This window comes from Capsicum annuum, chromosome 1 (assembly GCF_002878395.1).
Source record: "Capsicum annuum cultivar UCD-10X-F1 chromosome 1, UCD10Xv1.1, whole genome shotgun sequence".
Classification (NCBI taxonomy): Eukaryota; Viridiplantae; Streptophyta; class Magnoliopsida; order Solanales; family Solanaceae; genus Capsicum; species Capsicum annuum.
The window spans coordinates 67569035-67586581 of record NC_061111.1 but is presented as its reverse complement, the minus strand read 5'-3'; the positions used below and the strand labels follow the sequence as shown (position 1 = coordinate 67586581).

Genomic DNA, 17547 nt, shown 5'->3' with positions numbered 1-17547 from the left:
ATGTCTTATAACTGCCATTCACTTTGGAAGGCTATGCTACCATGAAGTTCACCTTTTCTTGAAAAGGAATAAAATTCCTCTTTGCCTTTCTTCCACCACCTCCGCTGCCTCTTCTATATTCGTCATTTCTCATAAAGATTTTCTTTTTTCCTTCATGCACACATGTGGCCCATTTGCTTGATGGTACATGAATCCCATTTGTTGCTAAGTTAGTAAGTTGTTGCCAGTCACCGTCATGGATAAATACTGAAGTGGAGTTGTTTACGCACTGTAGTTTTCAAGTATTCTCCCTTTACATATGTGTGGACAATATATTGCATGTGTTAAGTTTTTCCGACTCATTCACGTGCAGGTATGATTTTTTTTTTGCATGGGTCAAGCTCGTGAAAAATATTTCTGTTAATGATTGGAAGTCAGACCTGAAACCAGGACCTCTTGCATGCTTTAATAACATTTTCAATTGTGTAAACTACAGAGAAGTTTAAGCTTAGGGGCCTTTTATTTATTGTTGTAGGTCATCAACAATTACGAATGCCCACACTTTCTCATGTTCTATTTTCTTGTCTGATCTCCATTTATCCCTTGTGTTCCCTCGTCTTGCCTTCTCACTCTCCCAGCGTCTCTCTCCTGATAACCACCAAGCCCGTCTTACCAACTTGCAGCACCAGATCATAAAAGATTTGTTGTCTAAGTTTGAGTTTGATTAAGCATAACGTAAACATTAAGAAGCTTCTTGAGAGATTTGGATCTGTTTGCAGTTAATTTGTATCGTGGATGTTGGGACTTGGATTTAAGTATATGGGTTCTAGTGTGCTGGTTGTGCTCATCATTTTCTTTTATGTTGGTGATTTACAGCCACTAGCAAGTGCATATGGACTGGCCAAACATAGAGATGGGCGTTGGGAATGGGCCATTGCTCCTGGTGTGTCACCATCTCCGAGATATCAGCATGCGGCAGTAAGTGGTTTTAATGACTCAATTAATTCTTGCAAATTGTCTGGTATTTATCAGTTGTATTCTGGTATTTAGGTTTTTGTTAATGCGCGGCTCCATGTTTCTGGGGGGGCTCTTGGTGGTGGACGCATGGTAGAGGACTCTTCCAGTATAGCTGGTAATTTTTGATGCTGTTCTCATCAATTGCTTACGCACAACTGATTTTGCTCGAGTTTTTGATCTGTTGTTATTATGTTTATTCAATGTTAATCCCTAATAAATATGCATATTTTTTGCTTTCTTTCCTTTAACTTTTGTCTGGTAACAGTTCTTGATACTGCTGCTGGAGTGTGGTGTGACACAAAATCTGTTGTCACCAGTCCTAGGACAGGTAGATACAGTGCAGATGCAGCTGGGGGGGATGCCGCAGTTGAATTGACCAGGCGTTGTAGGCATGCGGCTGCCGCTGTTGGTGACTTGGTATTTATCTATGGTGGTTTGCGTGGAGGTAATGCTAGAAGAGGGACATCTTGATTGCTTGCTAATTTGATATTTAGATGACAACTATTTTCACCTTTTTTGAGAATGATCCGAAGACATTACGTATCTTTAAAAAAAATAAATAAATTATAATTGAAGACATATAGGTTACCAGTTTTGAAAAAAAGGATAACTGAGGACATATTCAATTCTATATTCTTACTTCATCCCTGGGGCTGTTGAGCATGTGCTGTTTGATGTATGTGTCTTATAAGTAGCCCATCTAAATCCTGATCTTAGTTGCTTGTTTAATATAAGATAAAAAAATGGAAGTTTTTGGAATGAGTAAGCAACGTCTCTTGTGTATTTCTCGGTACATTTTTTTAAAATTTTTCCTGTTCCACTGATTATGGATACCATTTATAAGGTAACTGTCTACTTTTCTTATGTTAAACTAGTAAAAAGTGTCTACTTTACACTAATACGAATTGAGTAGCTGGATGAGGTAATGAAATAGTTATATACCTTATGAATAGAAATCTTCTTGATGAACGGATACACATGCTAACGAGACATAACTAGTTATCCATGGGCACACTTTTTTTATGGTTTTGTAATAGGTGGATTCTTCTTTCATAGGTTCATTCTGTATTTTGTTGTTGTGCCTAGACTGCAAGTCTAAGTGATGCTTATATAACTTTTTTTTTGAACAAGGAAACATTTGTATTGAAGCCAGTACTTAGGTAGTGCTGAAAAACCATATTTACAAGGAAATAGTTACAAAATCTACCAAAAGAGAACAAACCTAAATGGTTCTTAAGGCATCTAGGATTGATTCAGCGTCACCTGTATACAATTTTGTTCACCAAAAACAGAACAGCAAAATACAGTTAAGCTTAATATTTTAGACTGAATTTCATCTATCTTCAAAGCAGCTATCATTTCTTTCCTTCCACATGGCCACCATATACATGATGGAATAATCCTCCATCTCTCTCTATTCCCTGCATCACTTCCTGCCTTCTCCTAGCTAAAAGTTAAAAAGAGTGTCAGCAATCTTGCTTGGCATTGTCCATGCTATGCCTCTGAGATTGATGAAAATCTTCCATAGTTGGTCTGTTATGCTGCAGTGTAGGATACAAATGGTTAACTGTCTCTGACTCCTCACAGTGGAAACATCTAGAGCAAATAGCAATACTCCTTTTTATCAGATTTTCATGTGTTAAGATTGCTTCTTTAGCAAGAAGCCAGGTGGAACAAGATACTTTGTAGGGTATCTTGATTTTCCAGATATGTTTCCAAGGCCAGTAATTGAGTTGTGGGCTCAATCTGATTCAAGATCTTGTAGCCAGAGCTAACCTTGTGTTTTCACTCCACCAAGTGATGCTTATATAACTAATACTAAAGGCTGACGATGAATACTGATGAAACATGTGTCCACCTTGTCTAAAGCTTAAACTGTTAAAGAGGAGGAAAAATTGTTTTATATTGGTTTGCAATATCGCCCCTTGTATGCCGGCTGCTGCCTATGGCGTGAATCTTTTCCTTTGGCAAAGCACTCTGAAATTCTCTTTGATGATGTGTAGCCATGAGGTTCTTACTCAGAACATCATACCACATAGAATTGTGTGACTGTCTCATATATTATCTGCAACGGATACTAATGTTTTAACTTGCCTGTCTTATAAGTTCTGAAATATTAAGAAGGTATGTCTCTTGTCAATGTAAAAGGTGTGGTCTTGGTTGGCCAGCTTTTGCCTGGTGAAGTTGCAACTTGAACAAAATGCTATTTGTTTTGCACCTAGTAGTTAGCTCCCCATTGAGGGATTCTGAATTGGTGCTGTAAGCCAAAAAGAGTCTTCTTATTGTTTTAGAGAAATGGGATGGACTCTTCATCTGTCCTAGTGAATGACAACAATAACAACAAACCCAATGTAATCCCACAACTGGGGTCTAGAGAGGGTAGGGTGTACGTTGACCTTAACCTACCTCGAGTAGGTAGAGGGGCTGTTTCCAATAGATACTTTGCTCAAGGAAGTCGAGTGTATTTCCTTTCCATACCAGGAGCGAAAGACGTGCCTCTTAATACATGCTTTGTCTTCTACTTTGCTTGTTATTTATTCCATGTGAATAAATCATACCAAGGTATGTTCATAACTATGCTGCTGGAAATGGTTCAAAAAGGCAGGTTTGTGCAGTAAATTGAGCTGCAATTTGGAGCACCTCCTTTTGTTCACATCATACACTGTCTCAAATATGAATCTGGTTATATTGATAACTGATTGCTCTATATGCAAGCTATTGAAGGCTTCCCTGGTTAAAAATAGCAAAATCTATTCCCTACCTGCCTTGTTGGGTAGCTGTACTCGGTACCCGTGCTGTTGGGAGGTGAGTTGATTCCTTATTTTGTCACTAAGTATTGAGAAGATCCCGCTAAAGTCACTTTTGAATTTTTCTTTACTATATTGTCACTCAAGTATTGAAAAGATCCCACTAAAGTCACTTTTGAATTCTTCTTCCCTTTATATGGTTATCCAAGTATTGAGAATATCCCATTGAAGTCATTTTTGAATTTTTCTATACTTCCCCATATGATTATTCAAGTATTGAGAAGATTCCACTAAAATCATTTTGAATTTTTTTTCTATAAATTTATCCAAAGTATAATTTTATATTCTAAAAAAAATCTTATTTCTCTCAATAGATTTCTTACATGGTATGCCTTGTTATATTAATTTCTTATTTTTCATGCCCGGTAGGATAACCTGTACTAATTTTGGATACAAAAATATTAAATCTAGCCATTTAGTTTTAAATATGTCAATTTAAGTCCTAAATCATTTTGAAATTAAATTTTATTATCCTAACGAGGATGATTTCCGGTTCAGTTACTAATTAATTTGACTACAAAAATAAAATTGAGCTATCTAATGTAATGTGTCAATCGAAGATGTTAAATTGTAAAAAAATACCTGACTCACTCATTACTCCGACCCAATATGAAGTGGATCCAAATGTTGAAGTACTACAAAGAAGGGGAGCCATAGAGTAACTAGTAAAGTTGCTCTAGGAGGTGACAGGTTCAAGCCTTGGAAACAACCTTTCACAGAAACGCAAGGTAAGACTGCATACAATACACCCTTGTGGTGGGACCCTTCCCCGAACCCTTCGCCTAGCGGGAGCTTTAGTACACTGGATTGCCTTTCTTACAAAGAAGTAACTTACATTTTTGTGTATATATATATGAGGTTTAAGGATTCCTGTCAGCTAATTATTTATTTTAAAAAAAAAACATGATTTCATTTGTGATAGTTGTTATTCACGTATCTAATAGATGAATACTTGACTTTTAGGGATACAGAAGCCCACTCTCAAATTGACACGGACATTTATTTTCTATATTCAAATTAATTAGTAATTGCACAGGAAATCATTCTCGTTAGGATAATTAGACTTCATTTCAAAATGATTTAGGATTTAAATTGATATATGCTTAAAAATAAATTGCTAGATTCAATATTTTTGTATCCAAAATTAGTGTACTTTTTATCCTACATTGCATGAAAAATAAGAAACTAATATGACATGGCATGCCAACTAAGAAATCTATTGAGACAATTACGATTTGTTTTTAGAATATAAAATTATAGTTGGGTGGCTTGATAGGAAAAAAAAATTCAAAATAATATTATTGGGATCTTCTCGTTACTTAAAATAATATTATTGGGATCTTCTCAATATTTAAATGACCATATAGGGAAGAAAAATTCAAAAATGACTTTAGTGGAATCTTCTCAATACTTGAACACCCATATGAGGGAAGAAAAATACATAAAGTGACTTTAATGGGATCTTCTCATGCTTGAGTGATTATATAGGGAAGAGAAATTCAAAAGTGATTTAGTGGGATCTTCTCAATTCTTGAGTGACAATATAGGGAATTAATTCATCGGAGGTAGCCGTTAGCCGGTGGAACATTCGAGGTGTGTGCAAGCTTGCCTGGAAACTCCCGCAATGATAAGAATGAGATCGAACTCCACTCTTGGTCTTCAGTGGAGCCTTTGAATATTTGATTGAACTTCCTCCAAATAGAGGTGTTACAAATGAAATAGAAGCTGCGATCAATAATTAAAATAATAATGAGCTGATCTCAGATGAAGGTCTTTGTCGGATTCCTGCAATTCTCTAAATCATGAAATGGTTGGTTTTCCAAACCATAGGTACCAAAATACTGCCAGATTCCTAAATCTAAGTTGATCTCGTAGATCTTACCTCTTTCCCAGTACTGTAATGACATCTACTTATATGAAAGTATTATTATTGAATATAACTGCGTAAAAGAGTTCTGTCATAAAATATGTGCCTAGGAGAAATTATTATGGACTCATGCCTTCAAAACCTTCATTGAACTTATTTCAAATGGAGAATTGGAATCTTGGATATGTAATTGTTGAAGCTGAGGCAATAAATTAACCGATCTCAGATTAAGATCGTTAGTTTCTCAGTTCAAATTATGTAATTATTGACTTTCCAAAACTATATGTAATAAAATACTGCCAGGTGCGTGAATCTTAGCAGATCTCCTAGCTCTTACGTCTTTTCGAGTAACGTAGTGGCATCTACTTATATTTTTCGACTAAGTTGCTCGGATTGGGTGCAGGTATTGCACATCTAAAGGTTTGATTCATCATTACATACTTTGGGATTCCAGCGTGTGGATCTGAATGTGGATACGGGTACTGGGTCACTACCAGTAAATGTGTATTTTGACATATAGAGTATATATCTCGATTAATTTAAAAAACCAAATTCCTAATCAATCTATTCGTCTTGGTCATAGATTTAGGCAAATCACCCAAGTAAGTTGACCAAATTTTGGCGTGGATTCCACACCCACCCATGTCGTGTCAACACGGGTGAGGCAAGAATTTTGAAAAGCCCGAGCAACGTAGTCTTGCAAATAGGATTGTCTCTACTCATTTAAAACTATTATTATGAAAAAAATATAATCTCATAACAAAGTATGCTAGTGAATTATGTTCCTGGTTGCCGTTATTCAGGTAATTTCCTGGTTTATGCTGCAATCTTACTTCTGGTGTTGAGAAATGGCTGATGTTTTGGAATCTCCATTTGTAGGAAGGTGATATTTTCGTAATACTAAGGCAGTATCTAAGTTGGTATTTTTGCCGCAGGGGTACTGCTAGATGACTTGCTTGTCGCCGAGGACTTGGCTGCTGCTGAAACAACTAGTGCAGCTTCACATGCAGCCGCTGCAGCTGCAGCATCTAATATACAAGACGGAAGGATGACGGGAAGGTATGGATTTGGTGATGAAAGAACAAGGCAAACTGTTCCAGAGGAAGTAAATGATGGTTCAGTTATATTGGCAAGTCCTGTTGCCCCTCCTGTAAATGGTGATATGTTTACTGATATAAGCACTGAAAATGCTGTGCTTCAAGGATGTCGGTGAGTTCGCAATTGCATAAGAATGACAGTATTTGCTGGTTTTCATATATTGCATCTTTTTTTTTTCTTTTGAATTCCTTCTCTCATGGTTTCGTTTGCAGGAAACTTGGCAAAGGTGTTGAATACCTTGTGGAGGCTTCTGCAGCAGAAGCAGAGGCCATTACTGCTGCACTAGCAGCTGCCAAAGCTCGACAACAAGGTAATGGAGAAGTTGAACTTCCGGATAGGGATCGGGGAGCGGAGGCAACACCTAGTGGTGAAGAGCGACCTATCTTGATCAAACCTGATTCAAATAATTCTACCCCAACTGGAGTTAGGCTGCATCACCGTGCTGTTAGTCCTATGCCTAATGATATGTTTCTGTATTAGATCAAATTTGTACATAAACTGATTAAATATATTTGATGCATCTGTAGGTAGTTATAGCTGCAGAGACTGGGGGCGCCCTAGGTGGCATGGTGCGACAACTTTCAATTGATCAATTTGAAAATGAAGGTAGGCGAGTAAGTTATGGAACCCCAGAAAATGCAACAGCAGCAAGAAAACTTTTAGATAGACAAATGTCCGTCAGCAGTGTTCCTAAAAAGGTATGGTAACTTTGTGTATGTGCGTCGACTAATACTGATTAGCAATGAGAATTGTGGCATTAACTTGACACTTTTACTGGGCCGGACCGACAAATTTATGCACGCCAGTTTTCATCACCCTAGTTCCACAATGTAATTTGGCTAGTTTTACTGTTACATTCCTGGGAAAGAAAACACCCCGTTTGTTAGAATGAGCATTTGTTGTTAGCTTTGGCTGATATATCTTCTATTATAAAACACCTGCTTTTGGTTTTATTATCTTTTTCCCCCTTACTGTTTCAGGTGATTGCGCATCTTCTGAAACCTCGAGGTTGGAAGCCGCCTGTCAGACGGCAATTTTTCTTGGATTGTAATGAGATAGCTGATCTTTGTGATAGTGCAGAAAGAATATTTTCCAGTGAACCTAGTGTTTTACAGCTAAGGGCTCCTATTAAGATATTTGGTGACTTGCATGGGCAATTTGGGGATCTCATGCGTCTTTTTGACGAGTATGGTTCCCCATCAACTGCTGGGGACATAGCGTAAGTGCCTGGATTAAATCTTCCTTCGTGTTTCTTGTTCTAACCAACGGTGTCCTTTAGGCAGCTTAGGTTGCCTCAGTTCTGTATCCGTGAATTTTCTGTACTCTTATATTCATAAAGTACTTGCTTAAGAAGTCTCATCATATCTTGACTCGATATTTAAAATATATGAGACCGTCATGTAAAAGCTCTTGATAGAAATTAGTGAGCACATGCGTTGGTTGCTCTTTCTAGAGAATCTGAGATCCTATTCTTTGTCTACATCTGTATGTCTACATCTGTATGTAGGAATTTCCCTGTGCATTAATAAACTGTATACCTTATTGAAGAACGCCTGCTAGTAGCTACCCAAAGATATATGGAAACTCCCTCAAACACACAGATAAAAGGGAAGAGTGTCATGAGGAGTGACAAACCCAATGATGTATACTCTTTTATAACTTGTACACTATCCACACCTCTACTAATTCTACGGGGTACTTGCCAGCTCCCATCAACACAAGTATTGTGCAACTCTGTTTTTCATCAAGGCTTGGACAAATGAGAAAGAATCACCTAGTATTTTTTCCTCTGCTGGAATTTGAACCTGAGATTTTATGGATCTCTACTCACTTCATCGACCATTAGACCACACCCTCTCTCTCTCTCTCTTTTTTTTTTTCAAAAAAAATAATCAAGTAAGTGAATTTGAAGTACATTTAAAATTAGTCTAAAATAATCTGGCAAAGCATTATGGACAAAAATGCGCTAGATCAAACAAGAACGTTTCGAGGTCAAGGAAATAGCTAAAAGGATATGGTTAGCAAATGTGCTTAGCCACTTTTTGCACGTACACGAGCTTTCCATCTGCCATAATCTGTAGTTGCAAAAAAGAAGAAACTAGCGGAGGTGCTAATTCTTGTAGTTATATCATCCTCGTTCAACTTAGGTTATTTCTTTGTCTTTTTTTTTTTTGAGATAACCAGCTTAGGTTATTTCTTGGAGATCTTAGAAGTAATATTTCTCCTTTGAGATAAGTTCACAAAACCTTCCCTGAGGCTTGGACTGTTAACACATACCTCCCTTGTAGTTTAAAATATCACATAACCCTCCTATTCTTACATATTTGTTGTAATGAAACTATTTGTGGCCTAAAACATGACAAGTTTCCCCCTAAGGTGGTAATTTTACTTTATTCAATTTGTGTGACATAACTAACCATTTCTTTTTATCACTTGATGCAATAATATATGATACTTTCACGGCATTCATTTATTAAAGTTTTATCCTTGCATAAAAATGATGAAATAATTAATTGGACATAGCTGCAAATATATTTGGATTTCTTCCATTACTGTGAGAAAGTGAACATGGTTGTCGACGAAATGGCTAATGCCGAACAAAACACTTCATATAATGATATAAAAGTTTCTAGGCTCAGATGTATATTTTCTGAAATAGATTTGGTGAGAATTCCTCGTGATGATTGTTAAGGATGATCGGATTTGCTTTTTTATTTTTATTTTTGTTCTTTTTAATTTTTATAGTAGCAAAAGTGAATGTTATATATGTATGCATATGAGACTTGGACCCTTATTTGTAATGTTTCAATAGTTAATAAAATACTTCACCTGCTCCCAACACATGGTTAGGTGGTTTTGTTTAAGAAAATAAAAATAAAAATAAAAATAATAAATTCTAAAAGTTCTTTACTCACTTTAAGCTTGTCTCTGTTTTATTTTATATTTTTTTAGTGTTGTATGATATAAATTTCTTTATTTTTTTATCAACCAAAAATTACTTGAATAACTAGAATGAGTGTGATATGCTTAAATTCATATCCAATGAAATACAGGAATATAGTTTTGTTATATGAAGGAAGCAAATTGAAGTATAAGCAATGAAGTTTACCATCTGTAAATTAAATGATCAAATTGTTTATCTCATAAGGTTTGCTCATCTTTTTTGAACTTTTATTGGTTGATACATTCATTAATGGCCCACTTCTTTTAAACATATCAATATATACAAACCTCATTTCAGATTTTGGGCAAACAATTTGATCATTCAATTTTTCTTTTTTAATCTCGCAAGTATTAGGTCTCAGGTACCCCTGCCCTCCAAAGTAGTCAAAAGGCGAAAAGTGCAAAAAAGAGCCGAAGTCTGCTGAGCGTTAACACAATTCAAGTGTGGGTTTTAGCAAGAAAAGAACCAATAACGAGAAATAAAGAAATAGAAATGTTATGCTAGAAAATGCTACTATAAACACTATAAATAATTATTTGGATGCCCCACCAGGGCTTTGGTCTAGTGGTAGTAGTGTAGCGAGTGATATGTGGGTTACACGCACGTCGAGGGGTTGAGACTTGCCGAAATCAAAAACTTGGTTATTTAAGTGGAGAAAAGTAGAGGGCTTGTCCATTATCTGAGTTTTGAACCGTGCGCCCCCAATCCCCAGGACTTTCCATTATATAAAAGATGAAAATAATTATTCAGACAGACGAATGGAAAAGATTTAGTTAAGCTCTCTCTCTCTCTCGATCACGATGTGTGTGTGTCTCTGTGTCTGTGTGTCTATGTGTCTGTGTGTGTATATGTGTATATATATACTTATTTAGTTAAAATCATGTCGTCAAATTAAAAATCATTTAAATTTCTGAATTAGATGAGATGATGTATTTTAATCTTTTAACTGGCTAATTTTCTTATACTAAATTTCTAGTTTCTTATAGTAGTAACTGAAAGATTTAGTTATGACGGCTTCTGAACTACTAATGTATCCATCTCAACAATACATATTGTCAAGCACGGTTCTCTTAGCGATATAACTAATAAAAAAAATTGCGCGCCTTTTTGCCTTTATGCCTACACTAGACTCTAGAGCACCAACTAAACCAGGCGAAGCGAATAAACCAGGCTAAACAAAGCTTTAGGGTTTAAGCGCACATTAGGTGATCCTTTAATTGCCATTCACAGATTGTCTCAATGATTCTTACAAATTTTTTCGTTGTGCATCATCATCAGATACATCGATTATCTCTTCTTAGGAGATTATGTCGATAGGGGCCAGCACAGCTTGGAAACCATGACACTTCTCCTTGCTTTAAAGGTACTTGTTTTGTCTTGATGTTAGTTCTGCTTTTACTTTTTGCAGTAAATGAATTATTTTTAATGCCAATAAAATGGTTGATTTAGGTGGAGTATCCCCACAACGTTCATTTAATTCGAGGGAATCATGAAGCGGCAGATATTAATGCACTTTTTGGTTTTCGAATCGAGTGCATTGAGCGCATGGTATGATATCATTTACTGGAAAAGAACTTCAGTTTCCAAAATAGCTACTGATGTTCATATCTGGAACAGGGGGAAAGAGATGGAATCTGGGCTTGGCATCGGATTAATAGGTTGTTCAACTGGCTTCCTCTCGCAGCATTAATCGAGAAAAAAATAATCTGTATGCACGGTGGCATTGGAAGGTCGATTAATCATGTGGAACAGATAGAGAATATCCAGCGTCCTATCACCATGGAAGCAGGGTCGATTATTCTGATGGATTTGTTATGGTTAGTGTCTGTCTTGTCTTTTTGTTATGCCATTATTTTTAATGATCTCCCACTTTCTCACATTACTCTCTGCATCTAGGTCTGACCCAACGGAAAATGATAGCGTTGAAGGGTTAAGACCAAATGCAAGAGGTCCAGGGTTGGTTACTTTTGGGGTGAGTAATTCTCAGTCTCTTCTTTCAGGGTGATGAAATTGATTTTCACTTGAGTGCTTTTAGACTAACTCTTTGGTCGCTGCCACATTCTTTCTCAGTTGTATCAATTGTATTTACTTACAAAGGTCCCATTATAGGAGGAACTGGCATTTGAGCCCAAAATGTCAGCCTCCAAATGCGCTCTATTACTCTACTTTTCATTTATAGGCTATGGCTTTTTCCAAATTTTCAGTACAACCTTTTTGGAATCAGCTGTAGTCCTGACATTTGCAGTAATTCTACGTTTTAACTACAATGACTTGGGCAATTTTAATTTTCTTTGTGCAATTTCTCTCTTTCTAGATATTTGCACTTCAGAGTCCTTTAATGGTTATTTGGTTCAGACTTCAGTCAATTGGGTGTCCTTGGTTTTTGTAATTATCAGGGACATCATTTTGCTGTCTGCTCAATTCTCGTTTTGGTCTGGGAAAACCGTAGGTTTTTCTTCAAATCTTGTTTCTAAAAGGTGTTTAGTTGAGTGCTGTTGCTCTAGCATTTCATGTATCCTCATGTACGACTTTGTGAATATGCAGCCTGATCGTGTGATGGAATTTTGCAACAACAATGATCTTCAACTGATAGTGCGAGCGCACGAATGTGTGATGGATGGCTTTGAGCGATTTGCTCAGGGACATTTAATTACACTATTTTCAGCCACCAATTATTGTGGTATGTTCTAATTTTAGATATTTGAAAATTGGGAAGAATTCTACTCTAGATAGCGATTTTATCTTTTATGCAAATATTTCTCTGGTTTTTTCTCATATAATTTTTTTATTGGTTGTAGGTACTGCTAATAATGCTGGTGCAATCTTGGTGTTGGGTAGAGATCTTGTAGTGGTTCCAAAACTTATTCATCCATTGCCACCAGCACTTGCATCACCAGAAAATTCACCTGAGCGTATGGAAGACACTTGGATGCAGGTTTAATATTTCCCGACGTTTTACGTCAACTATTTACTTTTTACTTTGATCTATGTTAATCTTGCTTGCATTGATTTGTTCGAGTAGGAGTTAAATGCTAACAGACCACCTACGCCAACTAGAGGTCGTCCTCAAACTGCTGCCAATGATAGAGGTTCTCTTGCTTGGATTTAGATAGTAGTGAAGATTGTTTCCTGCACTTCAGCCTCATGCTAATGTCTGAGAATTCCAGTTGTATGTACAGTATGATGCCATTTGGAAAATGGCAGTTAATATATCTTCTTGTAGAGATGATGCTTTGAGGCCCTAGGGATCTTCGACAGAATGGACGGGCTTCAGACAGAGCAAGATTGGACTAAACAGGTTGCAAGCACACGTGGATAGCTTGATGGAAGCTGTCGGGGTTTAGAGTTGCCCTTTGTAAATTAAGCCACAGGCAGGTAGAAGGAATTAGAGTCTTCCTGGTTATCAAGGGTTCATAGTGCTGGGTTTTGTTTTGTTTATTGTACTTTTTCGTCGTTGTTGATAAATATATTTTCCTTGTTTTGGTGTATTATTTTTGTTTATGATAAAATAGGACTTTTGAGGTCCCCTATACAAAATCTTGGAATCTCTGGTGGGAGTTCTTGTATCATAGAGGATGTTAATTTGTGTAATTTGTGATGACACTCTTGTACAATGTTACTATATTGAAGAAGAAAAGTTTTCACTGACAAGAAAATAAGGAATGACTGATTCTTCTCTTTTATTTTCCATGTTACGTATTACCTTGAAGAAACTTGGAAATTTACACTTTTCATGAAAGATCACTTTTGAATTTTTGGTTGCATTCAGCTCCTTTGGACCAGAATTACTTTGTGCTAGAGTGGGAACCTGCATTAAAGATCACTTCTAAGCTGCAATATTCTTTCCAGTTGCTATCATTGTTTGGTAGGAAAAGTAATTCCAGAATTTATATTCTTTCCAGTTGCTATCATTGTTTGGTAGGAAAAGTAATTCCAGAATTTAGATGCTCAGATTGTGTTGAGGAAAATATTTTTTCAATTTTCTCGTATTTGATTGAACAAAGTTTTGGGCTATTATATCGGGGGGGGTGTGTGTGTGTGTGTGTGTGTGTGTGTGCTGGTGTAATGCGGGTTTTTTCTAAATTCGCGAATTTAATAATCGCTCCGCCCTCCATTACCTTTAAACCTGCATAAACCTGCCTCATACTCAATCCGCGCATACCTCCATCACAGCCCCATGATTTTCATTTTTTTTTGAAAAATTTGCAACTTTATTGAAAATCGTAATATTTTCAATGTAGTAGTAACAATTACTTTTATTATATTATTTTTTACTAAGAAATTGTCAGAGAAGTATCATGTGTACAAACAATGATCAAATATCAAATTTTTATTAATAAAATGAATCAAGAAAGTAAATTTAGAGATCAATAAGTTTATTTGATTATTTAACTCCTTGTTGTATATAAATTAAATAAGCTATGCACTACAAAGTGATTTAACACGGAAAAATCTTCAAACTTTTGTATGATATTTTGAGTTATAAAATTATTTTACCGGTTTCAAAAGAAAATTATGAAATTGTTTACTTTTAGTGTTATACATGTTGTTTTAAGTATGATAAAATTAAGTAAAGAACACATATAATTTTAGGTAGATTCACGATAATAATATTAAATTTTAGCTTTTTTTCATTTAAATCCCGCATATACTCGCAACCCGTCCCGCCCTGCATCATTTAAGAAAAAACTTACTCCAACCCGCTTCGTATCCGTCCCGCTCCTACATAGTCTAAAATTCGCACCATCCTGCATAGCCTAAAATCCGTATCGCCCCACACCTGTTGCCCCATTGCCATCCCTACTATTATAGCATGTCTTTGTTCTGTCTCGAAAGCGTTCTGAAGTGATTAATTTTTCAAAGGTATTTTGCGTGGGATAGGTAATCATAAAACCTTGGTCAATTTATTGGATTTCTCGTGTTGTTTGTTGACCATAATTTATGAATTAAATTGTATAATAAGAAACATATTTCGAATACAGTTTAACATGAGTAAACAGAATTTCATATTCGATCTCATAGATGCATATAGAATACTACGGATAGTCTTATGAGATGAAAGTCGTATGTACTATTTGGAGGGAGATCTTTCATATCTTTCGAGATCTACCTTACAAAAGTCAAAATAAGTGATTTTAGCCCTTTTAAGAATCATATCACATTGAGGTACTGCAGAAATAGAACATCTAAGTCCGATACCATTTATAGTATTCAATCAGGTAACATGTTGGTCTGCGTATGCTTAAGAGGTAGGGTTTAATTAAATCTCCGTCATTAAAAATTATACCGTGTAAAGTAAAATAAAATATTTTTTGTGTTCAAATCTGAATTACGTTATATTATTTTTTTCAATTACAATTTTTGATTCCGCGACTCAAACACGACAAATAAAAGACAAATTAAGGCCCTATAATTCAAGCTCAGGTTGCCCATAATGTTCATAAATAACGTGTCCTCTATTATGAATTTGCAAACGTAGCCTTAGAACCTAATTCCCTATTTCTGGCTTATATGCATTCTCGTAATAACTATTTGTACAAAGGAGAAAAGGAAAGAGGAATATATATGATTTCTTCAAATATTCTGACATTTTTTTTCTTCACTTTCTTTCTAATAATTGCCTAAAGAAATTGTTCTCCTTATCTATGCATAAGAATAACAAAGGTGATAATTTGATGATTACAGTGAATCCAAATTACTCCTTCTGTTTCAAAATATTTGTATTTTACTCTTTTCGGCACTTAGATTATATAGTATTTAGTATAACTTCATTGTCTTGGACAAAATATTTTAGTCGATATTTCTATTTATGTATCAAAAAAAGTCAGGGGAGTTCATTTAGATGTTTAGTGAAATAATTTATATTTTCAAGGGTTAGGTCGATTTAATATAACTTTTATGATTAAAACCTTGATTTAAATAGTCATTATTGGTATCATTAAAGGGGAGAGAACTTGCATTCTAATTCTTCTCAAGGGATTCCATCCACAAAAACAAAATTTATGTCTCATTGATATTGCCTTAGCATTTAACTTCTGCATTTATTCTTAAGAAAATATATTAGGTACAATTGCATACATTCTTTTGGTTTCCCATCCAAACATTTATATTGGAGCCAAGTTAAATTTAAGTTTGCATCAAAAAATCTTACATTAAAGATGAAGTGCTTCCTAATAAAGATGATTTTATACGATTTGCTTAACTAGTTGCATCAATCAAAAGCTCTTCTAAAAGTATCAATAAAAGCAAGTGTTGTTGGAGAGTAATAATATATCTTTAACTTTTTCTATGATTCACAAACACAACACACACATTCTAATTTGCATTACACAAACTCCAAAAGGACAAATGTAACGTCCTTTGATTCAACAACTCAGTACATTTCATGAGGATCTATGAACATGAATTTTTTCATAAAAATAACAAAATAATTACAGCTAAAAAATCAATATTTAGTGGTACATTATTTAGAAGGCCAATTGTAACATGCATGGCCTCAAAGGGTTAATGACATGGTCACACAAAAAGGTATGTCATCATTTAGTTGATTATATTCAAAAAGAAGATTGAATTGCTATTTATATATTTATTTATTCTGTTTTATTTTTCCTTTCGCAAGACATTTCCTAGATAGCAGAAAGAATTTAGATGGATACAATAATTTTTTTATTTTCATTTTAATTACCCGCAGATATTTAAAATTTACTGATTCAATTAACTTAGATTCGTCACAGATAAATTTAATAATTAAAAGAAGTAAAATACTCCTAATTGAAAAATTCTTTATTTTCATGGCTCAAATTCAAATTTTTATTTAAATTCAAAGGATCTCGACCATCTATTCAAATCCAATTCTTGATGAACTGAAATACTGAGTTAATATATATCCACTAGATCTTTGAGATATTTTGGTTGTCAAAACATGTCATGTTAATATGAATTGTTTGGTCAGAGCTAAGGTTTAGGATATTGGATAACTTTCCAACTAGCAACCATGTATGTATCCAGTAGCAATACTGTCTACATGTTTCTTTTTTATTACAATGTGATGTCATCTATATTACATTATATTTACATGTATTTTCTTATCGTCTGTTCTATGTACGTTGAATTGATTCAATTGGTGTGGAAATTACATTTTCTCTTTTAGCATAGGGAATATGGAAGGACAAGTTCAGAATTGGACATCAACTTTAAATTTAGTCTCGAAATAATTTTTCATGTGAAAAGTTTTTTTTATCCATTCAGTAATTGATATTCATATTAGAGTCTCGATTAATGTAAACTATTGGGTTCGAAATTGAGAGGACGTCATGCGGAAGGTTAAAGTTTGTAAATCAAGACGGTGATAATTAGAATGACAAATAAAAACATACTAAAGAACATATTATTGAATATAGTTTGACCAACTGACATACACAAGAAGCTAATATTAAAGAAATCTAAAAACTATTGAGAGAAAATTTTCCTTAAATAAAGACTACATTGTGGATGCTATTGTGTTATGATATAAGAAGAGGGGTATTCTATTTATTTATAAACTTTCAAAACCTTTCCTCCAAGAAAGAGGTTAGCCAAATATGAAATTTTTTTTACATTTTTCTTTTAGGAAAAGTAAAAGACTTAATTTTGATAAGAAAATCAGAACGAAAACCCTAACCTAAATTGATATATATGACTCATGCAAGAGAAAAAACACCCTCTATAATAAGATATTTTTCATATCTAAGACTCAAATTCAAGACTTTTAATCAAAGAATAGACGTGAAACACTAGTAGTTCACCTTCTTTGACAAAATGAGGTACTTGTAGACTTTTAATAATAGACAAAGCTC

The 17547-nt window shown here is 34.9% G+C and overlaps 1 protein-coding gene across 1 annotated transcript in view; it reads left to right on the top strand.

Moving 5' to 3' along the window:
• LOC107875971 (serine/threonine-protein phosphatase BSL3) overlaps nt 1–13368 on the top strand; it is a 28159-nt gene extending 14791 nt beyond the window's left edge. Inside the window, exons 8-21 of the mRNA XM_016722893.2 lie at nt 856–957; nt 1030–1111; nt 1262–1441; nt 6606–6879; nt 6981–7212; nt 7296–7466; nt 7749–7987; nt 10991–11075; nt 11162–11260; nt 11330–11529; nt 11609–11684; nt 12257–12392; nt 12511–12647; nt 12735–13368. Coding sequence (XP_016578379.1) covers nt 856–957; nt 1030–1111; nt 1262–1441; nt 6606–6879; nt 6981–7212; nt 7296–7466; nt 7749–7987; nt 10991–11075; nt 11162–11260; nt 11330–11529; nt 11609–11684; nt 12257–12392; nt 12511–12647; nt 12735–12821 — 2100 coding nt within the window. The 3' untranslated portion in view covers nt 12822–13368. The remainder of the gene's footprint in view (nt 1–855; nt 958–1029; nt 1112–1261; nt 1442–6605; nt 6880–6980; nt 7213–7295; nt 7467–7748; nt 7988–10990; nt 11076–11161; nt 11261–11329; nt 11530–11608; nt 11685–12256; nt 12393–12510; nt 12648–12734) is intronic.
• The last annotated feature ends 4179 nt before the right edge of the window (nt 13369–17547 follow it).